General features: G+C 37.7%; 1 protein-coding gene across 2 annotated transcripts in view; it reads left to right on the top strand.

Moving 5' to 3' along the window:
- The window catches only part of MIPOL1 (mirror-image polydactyly 1), a 185695-nt gene that overhangs the window by 145344 nt on the left and 15967 nt on the right, over window positions 1-24384 (top strand). For both annotated transcript variants that reach the window (XM_021542717.3, XM_021542715.2), the window contains one exon: window positions 15597-15827. In XM_021542717.3, coding sequence (XP_021398392.1) covers window positions 15597-15827 — 231 coding nt within the window. The remainder of the gene's footprint in view (window positions 1-15596; window positions 15828-24384) is intronic.

Genomic DNA, 24384 nt, shown 5'->3' with positions numbered 1-24384 from the left:
TGTGCAAGCAGTATTTCCGCCCAACAGTCAATAGTCTAAACTGAAAATACAGTAGATTATTTGGGATTTCTCTACTTGTCTTTTGTGTCTTTTTTTTTTTTTTTTTTTTAACTAAGCAGGAATGTATTAAAAAAACAAAGTCCTTTTTTTAGGTTTTTTTTTTTTTTACTATTTCTGATGTTTGCATCAGGAAAATAAATCCTTTTGTTTCATTTAACTATTCTTTTAAAATAGCATAGTAAGTAACAAGTGTTGGGTAGAAACAAAGCAAAGTCACGGTTGGATGTTGCTGTTATAAGATAGGCGATGACAATGGTATCTTTTCAGTGTATCTCTTATCTGTGGTGTCATTAAATCTAATGATGTGCTAAATAATAAAAGCAGCCTTATCACATTGCAAAGCTTTGAATTGTCTCAAAGTTGCCATGCCTGCAGGTTTCCTTTGGCTTTTGGACAGGGTTTGGATCGGAAGGAGCTGCAGTTCAGAGTGCATTTATGTGATCAAAGCTCTTTAGACAGATGGCTGCTAGCACTCCAAAATGATTAAAATATGTTCCAAGCAACATCAGTCTGCGGGCTTGGGGACCCAACCTTTCATTAGTCAATAAAGGGTCTTGAGTTCTTGAAAATGAAATCTTTAAAGGCTAATAAGGCTGCTGGTTTGCACTGAGCTGATTCTTTGGATTTGCAGTTGTGGATTGGAATTGGGCCAGTATCTATCCAATAAATATGAGGCTTTAAAAAAATCTGGTTACAAGAGACCTCCCAGCATATCTGCCTGTTAAACAGTGTGGCCAAAATTTTAAGTCTCATATATGTAAATTTAGACACCTGAGTTTGCATGTAGGGAGCTGGGAAAGAACCCACAAGTGCCCCTTTGAAAAACCAGTAATTTCCTGGAGCAATAGTTTAACTATTAATAGACACCAAAGCTGGATCATTTGGACCCGTACAATTTTATTTTTAAATCCTTATGTATTGACTAGGGATAATTCTAGAATACTTTCAGGATACCATAATCAAAGCATCAAGCAAGTTTCAGAGCTTTTGGAAATCAATAGTATTACTTACAGCATTCCCAAGTGTTGTCAATATTTGCCAAATCTAAATGTGTGATAGTATAGCTGGGTGCTACAGTGTGGCTGCATTTATTCTCTCATCTACACCTGGCTTGTGAAAGAGAGCAACTGGAGGCTTGTGCTAGTGTGAGGTGTCTGTAACCTCTGCAGATTTATGTGAGGACAGTAGCATTAAATGCCTGTTTAATAAGATACATGTTTGAGCCTTTGGGGGTTTTTTTTGGGGTTTTTGGGGGGTTTTTTTGGTTTGTTTGTTTGTTTGTTTGTTTGTTTTTTGTTTTTTTTTTTTGTCTGATAGAAGAGAAGCTGCTCTTACAATTTAGAAATTTCTGAACTTGAAGTGTTCTTACCCAGTAGACACTTTCTACACAAGGCTCAAAACTTGAAGACATGTAAATTCTCTCCAAAATGCCTCAAGATTTAGCCTACTGCTGTAGAATGTATTTTAAAACACATCAAAGTTTTGACATGCACCAACAGAAGTAAAACAAGTCGTGGTGATCCCATTAGCTCAATGTGATCCCATTAGCCACATTGTTCAGCCTGTCTTCTTTCACCTTGGGAACAGCTCTTGCATTCCTTTTGTCAGGACTTGATGGGGCCAGCAACTGAAGTTCTTCCCCACACACACCATATTTACTCTGGGAATGTCATACTCCATTTCTTTTTCTTGGAGTCTCTCTCTGAAGCCTTGACTGCGCTTGAACTGCCAGTGAATTTTATTCATCATAAACATAAGCGAGATGTTTTTGATAAAGGTACATTAGACTCTGGGTTCTGATTCTTTCGGTGAGCTGATTTTGGTTTTCATTTGTTGTAAAATACCTGGTTTTTGTGTCCCAAAGCTTTTTATCCACCATCTAAAAAATCCTGTCGTACTCTGCTCTTACAAATAGCTTCTGAACTGTGTCACATTTTCTTTAGCTCTAGACATTAAGTATATTGTTTCTGGTTTTCAGGACTATTTTTTTCCTCAGACAAAACTAAGAGATCATTTGCTACAAAGTAGGCAAAACAAGAAAAAAGTCTACAGTAAAAAAAGCCCAGGATGTTGTGCACACGCCTGTTTCTCTTAGTGTCTCCATTTCTGGAGTTTCTTATGAACAGATATATTTATCTTGGACTTGAGAGTTCTCACAGTAACTTAAGAGTGCTCTGAAGTAGTCCTGTTATTTTATCTCTGTTACCATTCTGCCTCCCAATCACCTAAATGAGTCACAACTTCAGAGTAAGGAAATGCACAAAGTGATATGATTTCATCAAAGTGATAGGATTTTAGGGCCGAATAGATTATGAGCAAGTAAGACTGGTAAAAAAAAAAAAGAAAAGACTGATTCACAATGACTTGAGAGCAAAGAGAATTTCCATCTTTAGGAATTATCTCTTTCTTTGTATCTCCTAATGTGTCAGATTTTACATTAATCACTTTTCCCTCCACTCCAGGGCATCATATGAAACTTTTTACTAATTAAGCCAGCATCCTGTATAGTCTAAGGGTTTTTGGGGGTTTTGCGATCATTTTTCTGAGCTCTGCAGAAGCTCCATTTCCAACAATGCATCATGTAACAAGCAACTGCTACAAGTGCTTCACCCATATTCCCAGGTCTGAGATTTCCAGAGAACTGAGCAGGACTTCAAGAGCAACATGAGTCTGAAGAAGTGGATGATTTTATACATTCTGCTGAAGTGCTTGAGGGATTCCTGCTATGAAAGTTCTGCTTTGTGATTGTTTTCATCTGGAGTTGCAAGTCCCTGTAATTTGTAAACTCCAAGTCCTAAAGGTCTCCATTTGGGAGTGGAAATTAAGGGCCTCCTTTGGAATGTTTTTTCTTTCCCTCTCAGTTCCCCTGACTGTAAGATGTAAATAGTCCTTCTCATGCATTTTTTGGAGAGTGCATTGATTTAAGTTTTCTGTATTAGATTCTGCTAAATATTAAGTGAGATAAACCTTAATTTATCACAGTAGCTATTGTATTGCAGCAGTCCTGAAATGCAAGTACAGAACTGCCTTTTCCAGATGAGTCATACACTGTGAGTGCCCCATTAATACATTTAATGTTTAATGACCAACTGTTTCTCCTGCTTCCTCCAAATTTACTGTAAAGTTTCTATTCCAAGGAGAGAAAGTAGCTTTTTATTCTGGAGAAGACTGTGGCATTCATTGCTTTCAGTGAGAATGTAATCTTAAACAGTTCCTGGGATTTCCTCTGCTAAAAGGCAAGCATGAATTTGGAAATCTTTGAAATAGGAATAAGGCTGCAAGAGAGAAAAAAATAGGTATCTGCTGTTGCATTAGTTCAGTTTGGGGCATGTATGTGTGTGTGATCAAATTAATGTGTGTATATATATATATATATATATATATATATGTATATAACTTTGTTGTAGAAATGTGGCAGAATTCCTTTTTTATGTTCAAAACAGTGCAGCTCTTTATGGCTGGGGGCAAGGGGGGAACCTGGTTTTCTGAAGGAGGTGTTGAGCCTGCCAAAGTTGATGGAGGTGAATTTGGACAGCCAATTAGTGTGGGACAGCTAGATGGGCACAGACAAGAATGTAAAATGACTAGATTGCTACAGATTTCTGCTTGCCAGAACAAAACAGGCAAATTGTTTGTGATTTTAAAGACCCTGAGTTTGCAGACTTAAATAAAGACATGCCTTAAAAAAATTCCAAGAATATGTTGGTATAATGATACTTCTTTTGAACATTATGCTAGAGAAAGAGTACAAGAATGTCAAACATTTAAAATTTATTTTTACTCAGCTAATTCTTCCATAATGGACGTTAATACTGTTGACATTACTCATGGATTGAATGCAAGCAATTTAGACAATAGATAGTATCAGGTGCTAATAGATCAAATGTAATTATTCTTTGTGAAATAATTTTGCACAGTTTAGCAAAATGGTTTCAATTATTCACTGTAAAGGAAAACATTGAGTAAAAGTGCAAATACTAAGCTTTCTCCTCTAGGGGCATTATATGCATTTCTAAGTCATATTTTTCTTCATAGCAACCTTTCCTCTATAGCAGCTTCCAGTGCAAGTTATTACAATTCTTTTTGCATAAGATAGGTCATGTGAAGTTCAGCTGTAGGTGGGGCCACTCTGGTTGATTGGGGGACAGTCTTAATAGATCCATTTCATTAATTAAGTCATGCATTTTTTTATTAACAAAACCTGTATGTCAGGTTTAGCCAGCTGGGAGCCATTCTTATGGTTGTTATCTTTGTCAGAAGGAATATTGTGAAAATAAGGAATTACTGTACACGCTTTAACTCCTGATTAAACAGAGGAATGACATCCGCTCACCTGCTGTCCATGAAAAAATAACTTTGGGGCATATCATGGTGTTGATTCATTGATTCTGATCTTACATATCTCATTAAGGTAACAACTGTGTACATTGTATTGGAAATATACTGTGAAGGACTTGTGCCATACCCAGTCTGTGGTCATTGAAACAAGCAAGGTTGAGGCCAAAATTTCAAACATCTAGGTTATTTATTGTTTATTTTTATTCTTGAAGGAACTTCTTCTTCTTGCCCCTATTTTTGGCTGTATTATTTTCTTGCACTTTTTCTCTTCTGGTCTTCCATTCCCAGAGATAAGGAGGAAGCAGCAAGGTTTCCAGGAAGCATTTAGCTGTACTAGGCAGCCAGAAGAGCACCTGCTTAGGGCCACAGCCTTTAGTTTCTTGATACAAATAAATTCAAAGCAGTCTTCACTAGGTTTTCTTTGGTTCTCAATGGGAAATGTACTGATGGCTTCCACTATCATTAAAGAAGATTGCACTGGGAGAACTTTCACCAAAGAGGAAGAAGTTCTGTGAATTTGTCCCTTACCAAAAAGACTGTGAAGAAGGATGGATAACAAGGTTCATATTATCTGATTTATCTTTCTTTTGCTTCTGAGGTAAGCAGGATCTTAATATTATCCAGGCCCATATAAGATAATGTTATGGTTTTTTCAATCATACTCTGCAAAAGGGACTTCCATCCTCAGTTTTTTGGTGGAGATAGAGAAATATATATTCTTCAATTTAGCTCTTCTTCTCTACTGTCTGTACCAAAGAAGTCATTTTACTATACTTTTACAGTTGTGACAGTAGAATGAGGAATGTCATGATGTAGGAATTTAGTTTTTTCCCTCTTGAGCAATGTTACTGCTCATAGAGGAGGATATAATATCTGTTGGATGTCTATAAGCGTAGTAGGCCATATTCATACCAATAATTATCTTGTCCTGTTCAAAAAATAAATAAGGAATTGAAGAGTGTTGAATTCCGTGTTGGCTGGATTTCACAAGAGCTTTCATACTCATTCAGTTTCCTTGTCAGGTCCTGAGAAAATAATTAATTCTTTGGTTCAGTGCAACCAATATATTTCCTGCTACAGTTTTTCAATTTAAGTGCTGTTCATGGAGAAATGAAAGAAAAAACTGCAGTTTTTCTTGTGAAATCTTGTGTCATAAAGTGAAAAATGTTTTCCTCTTCAACCTAGCTAATTAAAGTGCACAACTATATCAATTATTACACATTTTATTGAAATAGCTCAGTGGTCAAAACTCATGAAGGCAAAGGAAGAGAGATGTAGGGGAAGCTGATTTAAAATCTTTAGGATACAGAAATCCATTCAGCACTGTTTATAGCCTCTTTCCAATCCCTACGCTTGAGAGCTTCTCTTCACTGATTTTTCTCTCGCTTTTCAAGAGGTATGAAAGTTGTGTGTTTTGGCTTCCAGGCATGTGCCATATCCAGCTGATGGCTGGGAGGAAAGAAGAACATCTCAGAAAACAAGGATGTTTGTGCTCAGGGCAGATCAACAAAGCACAGGAGGTTGCTGTCACTGCCTATGCCCCGTGGTGACAGTGGTGGCTGAACCTGCAATGGGGAGACAAAAACTTGTGAAAACCTGTTTTTTCCATTAAGTTCCCAAACCTGGATCTGTCTGCTGAGGTTAACCAGGTTGGTGTGCGTTTTTAATGTGTGCATACTGTTAATTAGCTCTTTAGTGTCTCTCCCTGAACATTAATTGGCACTGAGACCTGAACCAAATCTGGGCCTCGGGTTTCTAAGATGCGGCACATGTAGATAGTAAGAAGAAATCCAGGACCCCAAAAGCTTAGATTTTAAAGAAAATTAGCTAGGGAAAGACACTTTATTCCAAGTTTCAGCATGGCAGGCTGAGTTCTGCATGTTGTGACCTGCTCAGTACCACACAGAAGACGTGAAATAAAAGAGGGAATTCAAGACAGGGCTCTTATCCCCAATCCACTAAATCATTCCCTTAACATGTGCCCTTGTCTCATGTTAAGGAGAATGGCCCAGACAAGTCTGCCCAGTTGCTTCAGTAAGCTTTGGTACAATAGGGAAGCAGACTTCCCTTATATTAAATTTCCCAGGCGCTCCCTTTATCATTTAAGCCATCATTTTAACTGCCTTGTTTCATAGTGCTTAACTGTCCATGGAGCTGTATGATTTATATGAGCAAGGGTTTGGCAGCAGCAACTAGGTAAGACATGAATTACTGAGTAGTGATATGTTGCCATTGTGTCATTTACATGGTGTTCAGGAGGTGAGTTGCTAAGTGTGTATCCACACATCAATCCCCAAGCCAACTGCATTTTTGTATAGGAGAAGCCATGATGGCATTAAAGTCGACATTTTGGGTGTCTTTATCCATGTGGAGGGAAGATTTCAGACTGCAGCACATGCAGTCAGTCCTCCTAGTGAGTCACCAGCCATTGCAGGGTGGTTCATGTTGCTGTGTACAGTACCAAGAAAGTGAGGAAAATGTACTGGGCACACTCACCTAGAGTTCATCAGTACCTCACTTACTGGCACTCTGGTGACCAAAGCTGGGCATGGGCTGGAGCACAGTACACTGTATTTGCTTTTCATCAGAGTTGCACAATATTTTTCAGTAACACCTTTGAAAGTAAGATCGGACAAAACTGTTCAAATACTCTGTTTTATTTTCTTGCGACAGGAAAGGAAGTATCCTCAAATTTTAAAAGTTTTTTTTTTTTAATTAATTCAAAGACATTTTTTAAACCCACTGATTCATTCAGTAAAAAAGTAGAGACAAGGAGCAGAGCCCCATGTGATTACCCTTCTCAGGTTATTCACACTGAGGACTAGCTTTAGGGCTACTTTTTCTAGCTTTAGGGCTACTCAGCTCATCCATGAGATCATCCCTCTCTGAAATACCATATGTATTCAATTATTCCATCTCTGAAACACGATCTTCTGGTTGCCTTCTCCTGGAAAGACTCTTCCTCAGCTGGATTCTTCTGGCCATGTTGGAAGGCAGGGCTGGCTTCCAGCTTCGGGTCCAAGACAGTTTTGTCTCTTGCTTTTCTGATTCAGTGGAGGAGTTAAGCCAAGCAATCACAATAGCAAATCAGGACAGCCATAAAATTCACAATGATGTCTGATTTATAAAGATAACATTGTATTACGTACAAGATATTTTCTAAGGTTTTTAGTAACAGGCTTTCTTCAGCTGATCATTCCTAAATGATGCCATGTGCTTCACTGCTTGATTAATTTATATGCCTTTATGATTTTAATTAATTGTGTTTTCACCAGAGGCAATTACTAGTGATTAAAAAACTTCAGGCTGTTCACTTTATCTATGCCAGTGTTTGGGAATTATTCCTGTGATCCTTATTTTTGAAGACTCTTGAATGGCATCAAGAGCACAAAGGAGGCCATGTAAACACTGAGAAAAAAGTAAATCTTATACTTCTGGGAAAACACTTATGGTGATTCACATTTTGGAAACTGAAACACTATCAGTGTTTTATTCCCAGATTATTTTCCAAGAAAAAGCTTGGATCCATTGTTGAATTGGTTTCTTCAAAATACTTAGGCTCATATTGAAGTTGGATCATACAGAAGAGGCTGGAAGACGGTGCTGAGGGAGAGAGTCAGAGGATTCCTCTATTCTCTGACGTTAGCACAGAGGCATGGAATAAGCCCATCTAAGTATAGGCTGTGGTGTTTTGATCCTACCTGGCTGTAGCTGAGGGATACCTGCATGATGTGAAAGGATCAGGACAAAAGCTTCTTTGTTAGGGATCTAGACAGGCAGCTTTGTACAGAAAAAATAGAAAATGGAAACATGCTTAAAAAAAACTCACCACATGAATATACTCACTTGAAGATGGGAATATTCAATGTATGGGTACAAAAGGTCTCTGGATCCCAGTATAACTCTTTTAGAGTTGGGGTTCTTTTTCCCCGGTGAAAAGAAGCTAAAAATCCTACGTCATCTTGATGTGAATAAGAGCTAAGAATCTTTCAGAAACTGAAGCCTTGTAAGAAAATCTCAAATGTGCACTTGTATAACAGGTTTTGTGCAAGTTTGGCACAGTATTTACTACTATAATATAAAGGGTTAGGTTCCTTGATGTATATTTCTATTTGGCATTTTATCAAGGAAATAAACTTTGGGTTTTCTTTATATTGTGACATGTGGATTGAAACTGCATTTTCTCTGTCCAAAGCCTTAATTTAAAAGCATTAGATCATTAAATTTGGTGCTTTTGCATAAGACTAAAATTGTAACCTAACAAATTATTTATGCAGATAGAAGCAAGATAAAGTTTCTTTCAAGAGTTCTTTAACATATCAGATTGATAAGAGTCAAAACACCTTTACTGCCATTAAATATTTACCAAGACTTGGCTTTTGGAAGAGGGGCAGTTCAGTGCAGTGTGTTTGGCTCCATGCAATGCTATTGATTAGCTATCAGAAGGACATAGTTAATGGGTAACTGGAGGTATTACAGAGCTCTCCACATTCTTGTCAAGTCTTTTCTCTGAAGATGACCTAAAATAAAGTCAGTTACAACTGGCGTTCACCTGAGACAGATTGCACAAGTTCGCCTACGGTATGAACAAAAGGTTCACAAGGATCAGTTGACCAGGTCTTAGGCAATCCTTTCTAGTAGTTGTCATCACTGCTGGACTTTAGAACTGCACGTGTTTACATTTAATTAGAAAGAACACACAGTTTACATCGCACAGTAGCTATCGGCATCGAATCAGAATTGATTTCCGCTCTCTTTCTCAAATGGCTATTTCTTTCCAACTAATTAAAAAAAGGCACACAACAAAATGACTCATATAAATTTTAAAGCAAAGTAAACACTATTCCCTGGAGACAAAAATAAAAGTCAACAGCACATAGTCATTACATTGAGCTTGTTTTCAGGTGATTCTGATGCCTGCATTATGATATGTATCAGTGCCATCAGATTTCTTTTATATAGATTTATAAATGGTATGCCCCTTTGCACTGAGTGGACACTTCATTGACTGCTTCAATTTTCAGGGTCAAAATTCTTATTTATTTCATCTGGATTGTTGCAATTTATCTAATATGACTTGATTCACTAATACTCCTACTTTTTGCCAAACTATTTTATTCATTTGAAATAAAATTGTCTGTGTGTAAGTCACTCATGAAAAATGGAAGTCAGATGCCATTATCTTTACAAGTGAGAAGCTGCAAAGGAAACTAAAGGCCCAAGCCATATTAGCCTTAATTTCATGCATTATTTCTAACAAATAAATCTCTATTAGATTTTTTTAGCTCTGCAGGCAAATCTAAATTCAAACTATGGTGACAGGCATCATCAATTAAGGCTTCTGGCAGAAATGTCTGGCTCTTGAGTGCCCCCATTCTTTGTCAGGGAAGATTTCTGTAGCTGGCGTTTTAGAGAGTAAATGTTCACACTAGCAGTACTGTCAAGCCTGTGGGAACTGAAAGGATTGGTGAAGGTCTAGACTGAGCTGGTGGGTATGTGGGGACTGTAGGAGCTGATCCTGAAATGCCTGGTCAGAAGGCTTGATGTTCCTTTATGACCTGGTTTTCTTGTGAGTGACAGTGTTCAGGATGAAGGTCTTGGCAAGGATCATCAAAAAAAGACAAAAAGTAATACATAGTGTTTTAAATTACAAATAGTACATTGTTTTCTACCAGTTTTTGTTGGTATGCCAGTGGTTGTTATTTTAGTGCACCTCCAAGAATTTCTGCTTTCTTAATTCTGTTTAGATTTGAGAAAATGGTGCACTGTTCTTTAAATGGTTGTCAGAAATGTTGTTGAAAACATAGTCTCAGTATAAAAAATAAATCGCTATGACCTTTAGGACAAGATCCTCTGTGTCTCTTCCACCAAGCTTGTGTTTCTGCAAATCCCTGACATCGGCAGTTTCCCTGCTGGCCCCAGGCCAGAGCTGCTGGCTCCACACCACCCACGTACACACCCCTTCAGTGATCCATGTCAACCCAGCAGCCTCCAGCAACCAGCAGAGAGGCGCAGGTGCTGCCAGTTCAGCCTGGGCACAGGGAAGGTGGCCATGCCTCTTGTCTGTGAGCTGGCTGTGCCCCTCCTCTTTGCCTGCTGCCCACAGCTGAGCCAGGGGCTGCTGTGCTCTGCCTCCTGCTAAATGCTCGCATTTCCCAGGGAGAGCAGACAGGAGGTTGTGATACACAGGAAAACATGGAGTCGCTGGCATCATCTTAGGTGTCCATTATATTCACATACTGAGGTCACTCTTGGTGCCAGCTCTGTCTTCGATTAATAGATAAGGTTCCCTCTCTATTTGCAGTGCTACCTAAATAATCTATTACTGTAGGGAATAACTACAGTATTACAAATACTGAGTTAAAGTTATTTTGTTAACTAAAGCCATTGGCAAATATTTAAGAATGGCCAAAGCATATGAATTGACAATAAAGAACAGATACAAGATAGCAAAATTCTTACTTGTAGCTAAAGGGATAAAGGAAACACCTTACAATTTTTTTTTTTTTAATTTGGGTTAATTTTACTTAGTTAGAAGCAAGTCTTCATGGTGCACCTGGTGAATGCTTAGGCTAGAATATGCTAATACAGCCAATTCCCTATCAAAACATGATAGGAACATTTTATGGAAAGCTTGGTTCTAGGAAAAACATAATTTGGGAAAACTACAAAGAGTATTTGCAATAGTTTGCTGTACTGCAGTCCTCTAATTCATGGAAGAAATTTGAGAGCCTGTGAATCTGTGTTTTGCAATTAGCACAGATACATTGTGGAACCCTGAAGATATGTAATTAATGTTAACATGTAGCAAGCAATATTTAGGATTAAAGCATAAAATTTATAATAGTCTCTTCTGTGAACTCAGGTGCATTATATCTCTGTGTGAGAAAATAGCTAAGTTGCAAGTTTCCAGTCTCTAATCAACTAGAAATAGCAGAGACCCCAGCCCCAGGTGCATCAGGTACCCAGGGAATTCAGGTGGATTTCTTATCTACAAGCTAGCTCCTTAGCTATGGGTCTGTGTCACAGCATGTTCCACAGGTGAGACAGCTGCAGTACACTGAGCATCAGCATACAATTTCAGAAGGCTTTAAGCATTCATTCATACAGAGTAACACCTTATCACATCAGAAAGCTTCAAGCATCTGCCCTTCTTGTTCTTCAGCCCAGCCTTTTATACCCCTCATGTCCATGCACTGCCCCTGTGTGCCCTCTGTTCCCTTTGTGACTGGGCAGTGCCTGGGCACTCCACAGCTCATTGCTGTCAGTGCTGCCCACCTGCTGCTCACAGCTGTGCCCACTGGGATGAGGTTCAGCTGCAGCCCCACTCCCAGTTACCACAGGTCTATGCTCTAGCTGAAGGGAATAGCACTATACTGCAAGCACCTCAAAATCAAAAACACTTCCTTCTACCAATCAGTCCCATGTATGTTTTGTCCTGTTTCAACCAAACACTGTTAATCCAGAAACTATTTTTGTGAAGGTCCTAGACTGATGGTATGGTGAATGTGAGGAATGATAGGTGGTGCTGAATGTTGTGTGCATATCACTCACATGAGGCTGTGCTGAGCAATTTGCCTAGGACCTGCATAAAGTGAACAGAAGACATTTGATTACTGTGCAACTCCCTAAATGAAGAGTTTGTAATGGAGGCATGGTTTCCAATTATGTCTTGTTTGAGAGCTTGGTAGTCCTTCACCTTCAAGAAAGGCTCAGATGATTTAACTCCATATCCTGACTCCCTCTCCCAGGGTAATCACAGGGAAAAGGTAGGGGTACTTCAGTGGTCCTGCACAGTAAAAATGAAGCTGAAAAGAATATGTTTGCTGTTTTGCATCACCAGAAGACCACCTGGATTTAGTTTTATCCTAAATTCTGATAGTGCTGCATCTAACTTAGTTATTTCAACAGTGATGAGTCTCTTGACATTAGTGAAGCTCAAAGCACTTTGCACACATAGCATTGTGATTGCTCTTATTTAAAGAAGACTGCAGCCCAAGGAGGAAAAATGTGTTTGCTAGTGGCCTTTAATTGATATTTGTTGAAGCATAGAAACTCTTAGATGGATAGTAGTCAAGTCAAGCTTTCACTGTAGCTAATGAATCTACGTTTGAATCATCCAGTGTCCAGGCTCTTAGGACCCTGGAACAGGCTGCAGATTTCTCTAGATCATTTCAGGAGAGAAGGCTAATCTCAAGGTGCTGCTTTCTGTTATTCCATACTCACATGTAATTGAGTCTGAACGTATGGACATGCATGATCAGCACCAATCTGTCAACACAGAAACACAGGATTTGCTGTGAAATCCTGAAGTTGTATGCCCAACCACCGCAGAGAAGAAAATCAGGGGTGCCTTCTGTTCAACAAGTGGTTGAGGTTGCCTGAGCTCTAGGCAATGCGTGGGTACATCACACAAGAGAGCAACTCTCTGTGATGGGCTGTGACAAAGAGCATATCTGCGTTATGTGCAGTGAGCGTTCCTTTTGTAACATGGTCCATGGCCCGCATGCCAGAGTCTGCCTTCAGCTGCTGCCTTCAGATAAATTAGTGAGAGATGGCTTGTTGTACTGAGAAGAAAATACAGTCCTCTTACCTTGTATAAATACAGTCAAAGGAAGACTAGTAAAATATTTGTCTATGGTAGGGCAATGTCATCTAGCTACCAGTCTACCAGCTGTCAGGCTCCTGACTCACATGTAATGCAAACTTGACTATTTAATATTCTCCACTTCACAGTAAAATTTCAAAGTCCTTTTAGGGCTTATGGACTTTTTTTTATACCATCTTATTGCAGTATTTCCTAAGAGTACCTTTGAGATAGTATTTTCAAGGATTCGATGCTGCCTGGCCCTTGAGTGCACTCTGCTACATGAGGGGACACCCTTCAAAGCCATCCTGAGCACAGGCTGAGGTCTGAGAGGTCTCCAGGACCTGTGAGAAGCATTTGTGGTGAAAACCAAGGTCAGACCTACATGCCTTTGGGAACATTGGATATGTTTATCACTGGGGTGTAGCCAGAGGGAGGGAACGGGTAGGGAATGTTTGGTTTTTTGCTGGGTTTTTTTTGTTCCTCTAGGTGGAAGGTTTTGGTATGTTGTTCAGATCATTTCCCACCTAGCAGCAAGGTGAGAAGTGTTTTAGGAGCAGCACTTCATAGAGTTGATTTTTAGCCAAAGTCAAGTCCCTCTGGGAGCAGTTTCAACTGGTGATATTTCTTTGCAGGGTTGAAGCTACTCTGACTTTGCAGCTCTCTACAGGAGCTGCACAAGTGATATCAACTCATGTCACTTTTTCTTCTGCCTAGACACAATTAAGAGAGCTCTTGAAGCTCTCAGACCCAAGCTGGAGTAGGAAAGAGGCTGTGTTGCCATAATAAAGCAAAAGGGTTACAAACAAGAATATGTGAATTACTGAAATCCAGGAGCTATTTGAATACTTCTGTAACCCATTCTTCAGGCCTAGAACTCCTTTTTTTATTATAGCATGAAAAAATAATCTTCAGCTGAATGAAGGAATTTCAAATTAGTTAATTTTCAGAATTTTACCAAAACACATATTGATGGAAGTCTGGAAATTGCATGCTTTTGAAAAAAAAATTGTTAAAATATCTATCAATCACAATGCCTTTTTCTGGAGGAATCATACTGGTTATAAAGTGTATACATGAGAGTTTATTGGTAACTCAGATGCAATCATTATGAGTTAAGACATGTTGTAGTATATTGCAATTGTAATAGTATGTTTGTGTTTTTCATAGCCAGTCTTTGAAAAGGAGCCCAGTTGTAGCCACAGAGAGCCAGTATTTTAGGATCTAAATAAATTCTTTTATTTTTCCTGTATTTTGGGAAAAAACTGAGCTGGTGTGAACAAGGTGGAATATTTAGTCTATCGTCTAGTTTTTGTTGCTTTTTTTAAAATCAGGGACCCATATATTCACTCACTGAACAGTTTAGCTTCTCATCTGTCCTTTTTTTTCTTTTAATCTTGTGCCAGGTGTTTAAGAAGTGGGCAGCAGTGGTATTTCAGTAACCTGCTTTCGACATTATTTGCATACTTTGTGTTTTTCCATGGTGATCAATGCTCAACTGTAGTGGAACTTCAGTTAGTAAATTTTATGTGCAACTGCTAGGGTAATTTTTTTAATTAGTCCATCCTAGGAATTTTAATGTCTCTTTATAAATATTTATATTTTCAATATATCTTCATTGAATTGAGAAGATTTTTCACATTGTTTTCAGATAATCACAGGTAGTATGCATGATCATATGCCAAGACTGACCTTTTAGCCTCTCTATTTCTCTTAGTTCAGCCACATTTTGTTTGTCCATGTGTATTATATTTTAGTTTATTTATGGTTTTCCTTCATGGAATGTTGGAACAGACAGTGTTTTCCATGCAAACACCTTAATAAACTGCAAAGAAAGAGAATATGCTATTGTATACTAGCAGGTGTCATGTGAATACTTTAATTGGTGTGTACAGCTACTAGAAATCCACACTGAAATAATGTTTGATTTGTCCAGAACTTTCTGGCATACAAATACAAAGCATTTAGTACTATATTCTGGTTTGTGCATTGAAAGAGTGTTGGGTGTATGCTCTTTGATTTGGAATCTCTATGAACTTACCTCAAAATCCTGGATAAAACTGAATGGAGACCTTTAGAATTGATTAGTATGTGCAAATAATATTTCTAAGTAATCCTGATGATTTACTTATTTTAATTTTTGAATTGTAGTGGTTTTATTCCTTTCATTTTATTGAAAAGTCTTCTTTTGCAAATAAATCCCCTGTAGCTGGTGGTTCTGCTTGCTAAAAAAGAATCCCAAGTACCACAAGTTATTAACATATCAGTAACTTATACTAATTAATTCAACTGCATGTAAATCACAATAAAAACTTTTTGTTGCAACTCAGAGGTGATCAACAAGATACTACAGCTGAAAAATACTTCCTCTTGACTTTTTGCTGATTTTTTTTTTTTTTACTTTTTCAAATTTTGATGGTTGTTACATACTTCTAGAAGAGCATTGCAGAAAAATTTTGTTCTTTTAGTTCTCTGTAACTTCTGAAGTATAACTTATTTTGCTAGTAGTGTATTTGAGTCCATATATATGACAATATTGAAAGTATTAATTAATTCTTGCAGGTCAGCCTTAGATGAAAATTTCATAACATGTATGATTTGGTTTCCACAGATTATACAAGTCTTTGTGTGAAGGGACGAGTCTGAAGAACCAGCCTAATTGTGCTTTCAGTACTTCTGAAGGTGGACTGCAGGGAAGGGAGGATGTTGTGACCCTAACCCATGGCCAGGTTGAAGAGCTGGCAGCCCAGCTGCAGCAAACTCGATTGGAGCAAAAGGACACTGAGCTGAAGCTCCAGAAAGCCCTGGAAGCTTCACAGGAGGCCAATGAAAAAGTTCAAAAGTAAGTCACTTGCCTTCCAACAAAAATTGCAGTTGTAATCCACAGGAAGCGGTTTTTTTTTTCTGGTATTTTTCTATAAATGAAAATGTGGCAGTACTCAGAAAAAGTCCTTTAAAATTATTCCTCCTTTGTCAGCTCATTTCCTACTCAGAGTGAAGCTGATCATTTTAACAGTTTTGTGCTATTAGGCAAGACAGGGTACCTCTCATTACTGTTAAGGAAATTGCTTCCTACATGTGCAAGGCACAGAGAAAGTCTTTCCATCTCCTATGAATGGTTTTCACTGTTCTTTTACCCTGTGGCAATCCTATGGTAACAGAGTATTTGCCTTTATAATTGCATGGTAGAATATTACGGTTCATTTTTGGTCTGTTACACATCTGGCAGGTTTCATACCACAGTAAATGGTTATGGGGTTGTTTAGGAGTGGCTTCAAAATCTCACTGTGAGCCACAGGAAGTCTTTGACTAAGTGAAGAGAGATTATATTCTCTTTCCCGTCATAAGTTTCCCTGTTAAAAGGTTACTGAACTCAAAAACCTGAAGTTCATCTCTAGTGAAGTACTTATTGTCATGTTTGTTATTAGTAGTGCCTCTTGACAGACCGGCACGTCTCATCTCTGCGTTACATTCATCAACTGCAAAATTCTCCTCTCCCACCCCTCCAAGGTGGTCAATGCTGAACTGATATATATTTTCCTGTCTATCCATATATGTTTTCAACTTTAATGTCCACAGCATATTTACAGCATAGCCAGAAACTGGCTTATAATATATTGCAAGGACCTAACAAAAGTTTTTCTTGTTTAAAAATCACATGCTGAGTTCTTCTATTTAAAAATAATTATATTCCTATATTTTTAATTTATTTGTAACTACGTAAATTATAATTCATGTATCCATATAGAAAAGTGCTTCTTTTTAGTCATCACTTTAAACCCTCCAGTGGTTGTTTGATAATCATTCAAGTCTTTATTCTGAGTGCTTAGACATATTTGAAACTTTGAGAGGTGTGCATTTGATAAAAATAAACCTATAAAAAAATAAGTTATGGTAAAGAGAATATTGATAAAACCTTTCAATGCACTGTTTTAAGTTATTACATATAATTTTATTTATAAGTGCTTAATAATATAGCTATTTAAGCAGGGGTTGAGATTTTGCTGTTTTGTTTTTTTTTTTCTGAAGTGAAACAGTCTTGTTTAATCCCATGTGCTCAGGGTGGCTAAAGTAGAAGTGCAGCCACAAACTGAATTAAAGTAGTAGTAATGCACCACTATAGCGAAAAGAATTTACGTAATTTAACATGCTCAACTACTTGGGAAAATTTTGGTCAGGTTAGTTTTCATTATTGTTAAGATCAGACGACTGAGCCTATAGCAAAATTAAACAATTGGTTGAAGTCTTTCGATGACAATAGCATGCCCTTTTTACCACGAAACTGTGGAAATGCTCTGCGCGTCTTCCCAGCACCCGGAGTCATCCACCCCCATCTTATAATTCAACCTGCAAACAGATTAAGCAGCTGAGTTTGTGGAAAGTGTGTTTACTTTGAGCTAAGAACCCTTGTGTGACACTATAGAGATTCCTCTGACACCTCTGGGAGAGCTACACAGACAGTTCGTACTCATCAGCAGGGAAACCGGGCTGAGAATTCCCAATTTCTTTGTAACCTCAACTGCTTCATACAAATCAGTGTTTGGCAATTAGGCAGGAACTCATTTGTTAGCTTAGCATTTTATTTAGAAGATGTAGGATGTTCTACATTTCAAAAAAGAACTGACAATTTATAAACCTGTCAACAGAAAGGCTTTTTGATATTAATTAGAGTAGTATTAATTGTTAGCACTGCCCTAAGAGGATGCTTAATGTAGTTTAAAATGTGTAACTAAAATTCATAGACTAATGACTTATAAAATAATCTATTTTCTTAGCTTTTTTAAATGCTTAACTAAAATTGAATTCTGACATATGAAGGCAGTAGTTTTGTCAGCTGTATGAAGTAGTTTCTCAATACTATTTGGTAAATAGCAATGGTTAAAAATCAGAAGAGTGAAATAATTATGACCTTCATTAAGAAAGAACATTATTGTAATTAAGAATGTTGAGAAAAGATGTACTTTGTATCTTCATAAAATGCAGTTTACTAGTTTTACACTGCCTTTGCTAATCTGTTCTCTGGCAACACTAAAGAATTTTTTAATATTCTTAAAAACTTCAGTGTTTGCATTCAGCATGATATGCAGAGCTTTAAAGAGAGTTGTAATTCTCCACAGCATTTCCATCATGTCAGCCATTTGTGTACCCACTGGTAGCTGTTGCTTTCTAGACATGAGACCCAAGTCAGAATAGTGGTCCTGTGCTCTCCATTAGAACAAAAAGCATCTAAAAATTTCTTGATCCTATCTCACATGAAACAGCAGCTGTGAAGCAGGAGAGGATGTTTTGGTATCTACTTATAGTGAATTTGGACGTAGTAAACATCTGTTTATACTGAAGTAGGGTGAACAGCTCATGTTGGCTAGCTGCAGTGTGAGATATAAATTGAGATTGTCTGCTCTTGCCTGTGAAGATGATTCACCATCCTAACAGGGGTGCTGGTGTAAAACAAGAAACATTGATGCTCAGAGGGTAGCCACACAGATTTAGCTGCATTTCCTTGAATCTCATTTGATTTTGAGACACTATCAAGATACACTTAGACTTTTAAGAGAGTGATATTCTTTATAAAACAAGTACACATTTTGACTGTGGTCTATGTAAAAAATACATGTATGTACACGCATAACAATACATATTTATTCAATAGACTATTATGATCTGTGCAGTAATATTTTTAATCAATGTTCTGGAATGGCTATGACTATAATTTTTTAGATTTAATTGATGTTTCTATTTTGTGGTTACAAAGAATTAGAACAGGAGCACAGAATTCACCAGGAGTGTTGGTATACTACCACAGGCCCTCTGCGAGTTTGTCCTGCCTGAGAAGACAGGAGCCAGCTGGTGCAGTCCCAGCTGGGAAATGGGGCTGACCTGGAGAAGGTGGCTGGGAGAGCTTGTGAATTAATTAATACTTCTGCCAACAGAGGAAGGGAGGCATTTTAAAAATGTCCTTCCGGCTGGAACCTCTGGGATTGTGGAATGGTTGCTGATGTCAGTGAGATCAGAGTAGGTTATAATGTAATACCAAATCAATATTAGCCAATTATCAGTGAAGGCTGAGGCCACTTTTGATGTTTTTCAAGGAAATGTTCTATTTTTCTGCATCAGCTTTGCAGCTGGAGTGAATTTTAATGCAATTTGTCTATTGAGGATTTCTATTTTTTTCTCATGATTTAATGATTCTAGCTCAGTAAAGCACAACTCTGCATGTGAGCACAGCTACACTTGCCTAGTCGTGTAGCTATGTGAAGTGGCAGAGGAGGGTGAGCGGGTAGAATTTCTATGTAATCCTCTAAAAATAAACACAAATCCACAAAATAACAGTGCAGTACTAAAATATACAGGTATGAAAATAAGAGTAAATCATGAGAAGGATCTTGCTTGTGTACTTTGTCAAGGTAGTTCTGACTATGAATGAAGCTAATATAAAAGTGATGCAAACTCGAAGTCATTGCTTCATTAGTCCTTAACTGTTTATTAGAGACCTTTACAATTTTCTTTTTCTTTCTTTTAAAAATGAAGTCGGGAAAATTACAGCTTTGGATAAAAATTTTCAGTTGATTGAATGCATAAGAAAACTAAGCGATCTTCTGAATTAAATTCTATCCTTAATAACATTTGCTTTACCCCTTAAGGTCTGATTTTTTTTTTTTTTTTTGACCACCTAAATTTCATTGTAATTGGAACACACCCTTTATTTGTTTAGTCCTGAATTTCCCTCCAGCCTTTTTGAAAATGCTTTCTCTGCTTTTGTACTTGTTCATTTATTTTCTTAGCTGATGCTGATATATAAGTTGATCTATGAAACAACAAAAACAAACAGTTATTTCCAACAGTTGACATGGATGAAAAGAATACAAAAAAATATAAAGAAATAAGAAGTAATCATTTATTAAGTGGTTAGCGTCCCTCTCTTCTGCAAGTAAAACTAATCTGCCTTCTGAGTGCGGGAGCTGTGTGTATTTCACATCAATGTCCAACCCATTCTTCAGTGCTGGCTGGAGGGTCTAATCTTTCCCAGAATGATCAGAGCAGTGCAGTTGAAGAACAAGGATGAATATTTGAATAATCACACCACAATGTGAGGTGACCCTCCGACAGGGGACTGACCAGATACACATATGGATTTTGGGAAGAAGCTCTGATGCTCTTTTTTAACACAGCTGTGAGAAGAATGTGGCTAAGACCCAGTAGTCTTTCTGGAGTATAGCTGGCAAAGGAAACCATGAGGAGAAGAGAATTTAACACATGGGTGTAAGGGAGTTCACTTCATTGATGCGATCTGAGGGGAATGTCTAATGACTGGAAGAATCAAACTTGGCAATGAAAACACAAAGCTCTTTTCATCAATTCAAACACTGACTCTAAAGCTGCAGATGGTTACCTCCAGCCTTGCCTATTCAGTGTGGGGTTGTATAAAATGGAACTTTGGTGAATACTAATAGATCAAAACAAAGATTTAATAACATAAAGATGTGGTGTTCATTTTTAAATGAGGATACAGGTCAGTGTCTCAGAAAAGAATTAAAAAGTATCTTTATGTATGGGTCTAAAGTCTCTGGAGATTTTTAACTGCAAACATATCTTTAGTGTGCAGATTGTATTCAGTAGGGACAGCTATGCAGGGAACAGGCTAAAAGCAAGATTTCAGAATTATTATACTAATTGAGCCTCTTTGCAACATGCAAATGTTGTTAACTAGTTATCTCCTTTTAAAATCATACCTACATATGTTTAGCTGAAGCATACATTGTAGCTTGTATGCGTTGAGCTACTTGTTGTAGGAAATAATGGAGCTAGTTAATTAGAAATTGCAGGCAGAAGCACTTCACAAAAGAAACAAGTTGTACATTCACTGGGACTTAAAGCTGTTTGTTTTGGAGGAACCACCAAGTCTTAGGGTTGACTCCGTTGGCTTTATTTTAAATTTGAGAGAGATATTTATTTTGTTTTCTTCTTTCAAAACAATAAATATTATTTGATTTCTTACTTTATTAAGATGTTATATTTAGATGTTGAGACTTTTCTATTCAAGCTTAAACTGCTATTTTTGTTTGGTTTTTTACTTACAAAATTGTACTCTGGTGCATGTGAGATCAAAACATTAAATACTGGAGGCTAGGAGTCCAATTTCTTAGATACTGGTAGTTTCGCTGATTTGTGTCAGCAAATATTTTAGCACATTTCAAAAGTGATTTTTCTTTTAATGATAACTACTGAGCTGCCTGCTGCTGTGAAATTCTACTGAGTTGGAATAGTTGGTAATCTTTTAATATCATATGGGGAATAACTGGTGCTGGCATTTTGAAATGTAAAGTAAGTCCTGGCATCTTGTTGAAGAATGTAGATACAGAGCTAGTTTCTTAGTTACAGCAAATTGACTTTGCTCTGTCACACTAAGTTGCATTCAAGGGCATGACCTGCAGAGACCTGTAGATTGCTGAGAAACAGATGCTGGTGGGTACATTCAAAAGACAATTGAGTGAAAGAAAGGTGCTAAGAACCTTCTACTTGCTGTAGCAATCCACAGAAGTCAATGGATATCAGAGTTTGTATGGAAGGAAATGGGAAGCAAAGGAAGACAATTTTTGTAGCAGTTTAAAATAACAAATAACAAATTAACAACATAACAACATAAAATAACAAATTAACAACAGTTCTGGTTTTCAGAATTGGATCAAAACTTATTAAAAAGGATTCAAAATGGAAAAAACTCCTTGATGAGGACTGATGTGTTGGCTGCCTCATACAATGATTAAAAGCAGATTATAAGCTCCATGGGGCCCATAAGAGATACACAATCATCCACAGGCAGGGTTTTATGGTGTTTAGGAAACCCACACTAGCCAGATGGAAGATTCCCAGACACGCAAAACTACCACATACTCTGAAGAATTCTGCAGAGCTGATGCAAATTTTTTTGGCATACCAGACATGAATAGGAACATGAGAAAGTCCAAAACACAAAATCTAGTAATTGTCACTCATATCACATGCGAAATTATTACCATAGAGCAGCGATTAGAGGCTGAGTGAAATTACCAGATTTAGGAGGAGTAGGCTGGAGTAGTCTGCTTTAGTCAGTGAAATGTGTGAAAAAGTCATGCTTGATCTAGCTGAAAGCAGTACATAGAAGGGTCAGAATTTTTTTAAATACTTGGAATTCTGCACTAACACCAGTGATTCCTCTCAGAAAAACTCCCCTCAGACTGCACTAATATGCATGGCGAAATGATGAATTAAACAGTCTTGTAGCAATACCTCTTTGTTACTATAAAAAAAAAATTGAGTAAGCCAATGAGGTTATGTGCAGCCTCAGAGAAATTTAACATATAGACAGAAATCAATTTTCTAGGTCTGAAGGAAATAAAATATACAACTAATATTCAAATCTAAGGTGAGCTGAACAAGTTCAGTCATCATTGGCATATTCTCTGGGCTGCTGTTGTTACATATTTCTGTATCACTAGGCAGATCGTTTTTCCCTCAGTAAGGCTGACATATTATTCATACCGTACGAAAGGATATATGTAACTTTTGGAAAGCTGGAATGAAATGTATTTTCCTTATTGGATTATATTATCTTTATTGAATTACACCAGTTTTTTAATTGGGCACTTCATGTTGCAGTCCAGCTAAAAATTTGCAGGCTGTGATGGAGGGAGTGCCTAATAACTCAGTACCACTAAGACTATTGATTTCTCTGCCCAAAGCACTTTGAATAAGCACTTGGGACAAAAGGATTTGGATAAGGATAAGCAGAAAACTTCTAACTGAAAAAAATTATAAAACAATTGACTTTTTATCTGTTCTGCCTGGTTTCCCTGGAGACCCAAATGGAGAAGCACATGCTGAGACAGAGTGAGGCACACTGGTTTCAGACACTCATGCAGAGCAGTGTGACCTCAGACATTTATTTCAAAAGTGTCCTTGGCATCTGCCCCCATCCCACACTTAGTTTTCAAAGTAGTTGTTTGGGAGCAGGGATTCTCCTCCAGGGTGTGACATAATGGATCTCAGTTTTCTCCTCCATCTGTGGAGATTCAGATATCCTGCACCTCTGAGAGGCATTTTAGCCACACAGGTCTGGTCTGGATGCTCCCTGTTCCTTGCTTTGAAACAGTACCATGTAGCAGAAAATAGTGCAAGCTGCTTGGATCAGAGAGAAGCAAATAGTCTACTCACCTCTGAGAAACAAGACCTGTTTCTGAGACTTACCTTTAGGGCTTTTTCTCAGTTTTATCCAATAAATAAATAATGTGCTTATTGAACATAAATACAAAACCAGTATCAGAACTTCCATTTTCCAGGTGGGCACCCTTGGTTGCCACCCACAGAATCACACCTTCAGGTCTTCTGTAGAAATTCACAGCTTCAGAAAGAAAAGCTTAGAAGTCTTCAACCCTGGTGTGTACTGCTCCCCTGAGAAGTGGCAGATGTGGGTTAAAACCAGGTTTTCCTTAGCTTGGCTGAATGCTTTAACTGGAATCATTATTTTTTATGCTTGTCCTGAAAAGGAGAACTGGTAGAACTGCTGTTGTCTTTATCACCTTAAAAGAAACTTGTGGCCTTAGTTTTAGAGAAGGTAGCTTGAGAACTTCTGGACAGCCTGGAACAAGACACTAAAAGTAAGGGACTACCCTTAATAGAGCAGATTGTGGTATCACTACTGAAAGTCTCATACAATTATAATGTGTGATTGATTTTGCCAGAGCAGATTATGGGATATCCTTCTCCCACATATTTTGGGTGTCATAAATTGTAGGGAGACCTGTAGCATCTGGCAGTTTATGATCAGTGCCAGTATTATGCTCAGTGGTGCACTTAATAGGATGAAGACAAAAAAATCCCAATCAAAGGGAATGACAGGTATGCTTTTTGTGCATTCCTTGAACAGCCAAGATGTCCATTGGCTGCAGGGATTTTCACATCGATGAAGAATGCAAAACTGCACATACAGTCAAAGTCAAGTATTTATTTTCTTTTTGTAGCTATGGTTTACTTTTACTTAACCTCTGTACATTGTGGATTGCAGCGCAGACATTGTTTTGTTAAAGTATGGGTAGTTACAATATAAACACAAATATTTATTGTCATTTGAATATTTATCATCTCAGCCTTTCACGAAAATAAAAGCAGTGCTGAAACTTCATTCTCTCAAACACTAAAATGTATTCTATGAAAGTCAAATGTTTTCAGAGTCAACATAATCAAAGCATCCCAGTTTTTGACCTGTGTGTTCATTTACAGTTTACTTATAGCTGCTTCAGAGAGATGGAAGTTTGTAGATTACAACATGGTTTTATTGATTTATCAGTAGCAAAATACACTAAGTATACACTCAGTAAACTGGATCAGCTAGCTCTTGGGCTTGTATTGTATAATATCAGCTT

The sequence above is a fragment of the Lonchura striata genome, chromosome 6 (genome assembly GCF_046129695.1).
Source record: "Lonchura striata isolate bLonStr1 chromosome 6, bLonStr1.mat, whole genome shotgun sequence".
NCBI lineage: Eukaryota > Metazoa > Chordata > Aves > Passeriformes > Estrildidae > Lonchura > Lonchura striata.
This window is presented reverse-complemented; position numbering and strand designations above follow the sequence as displayed.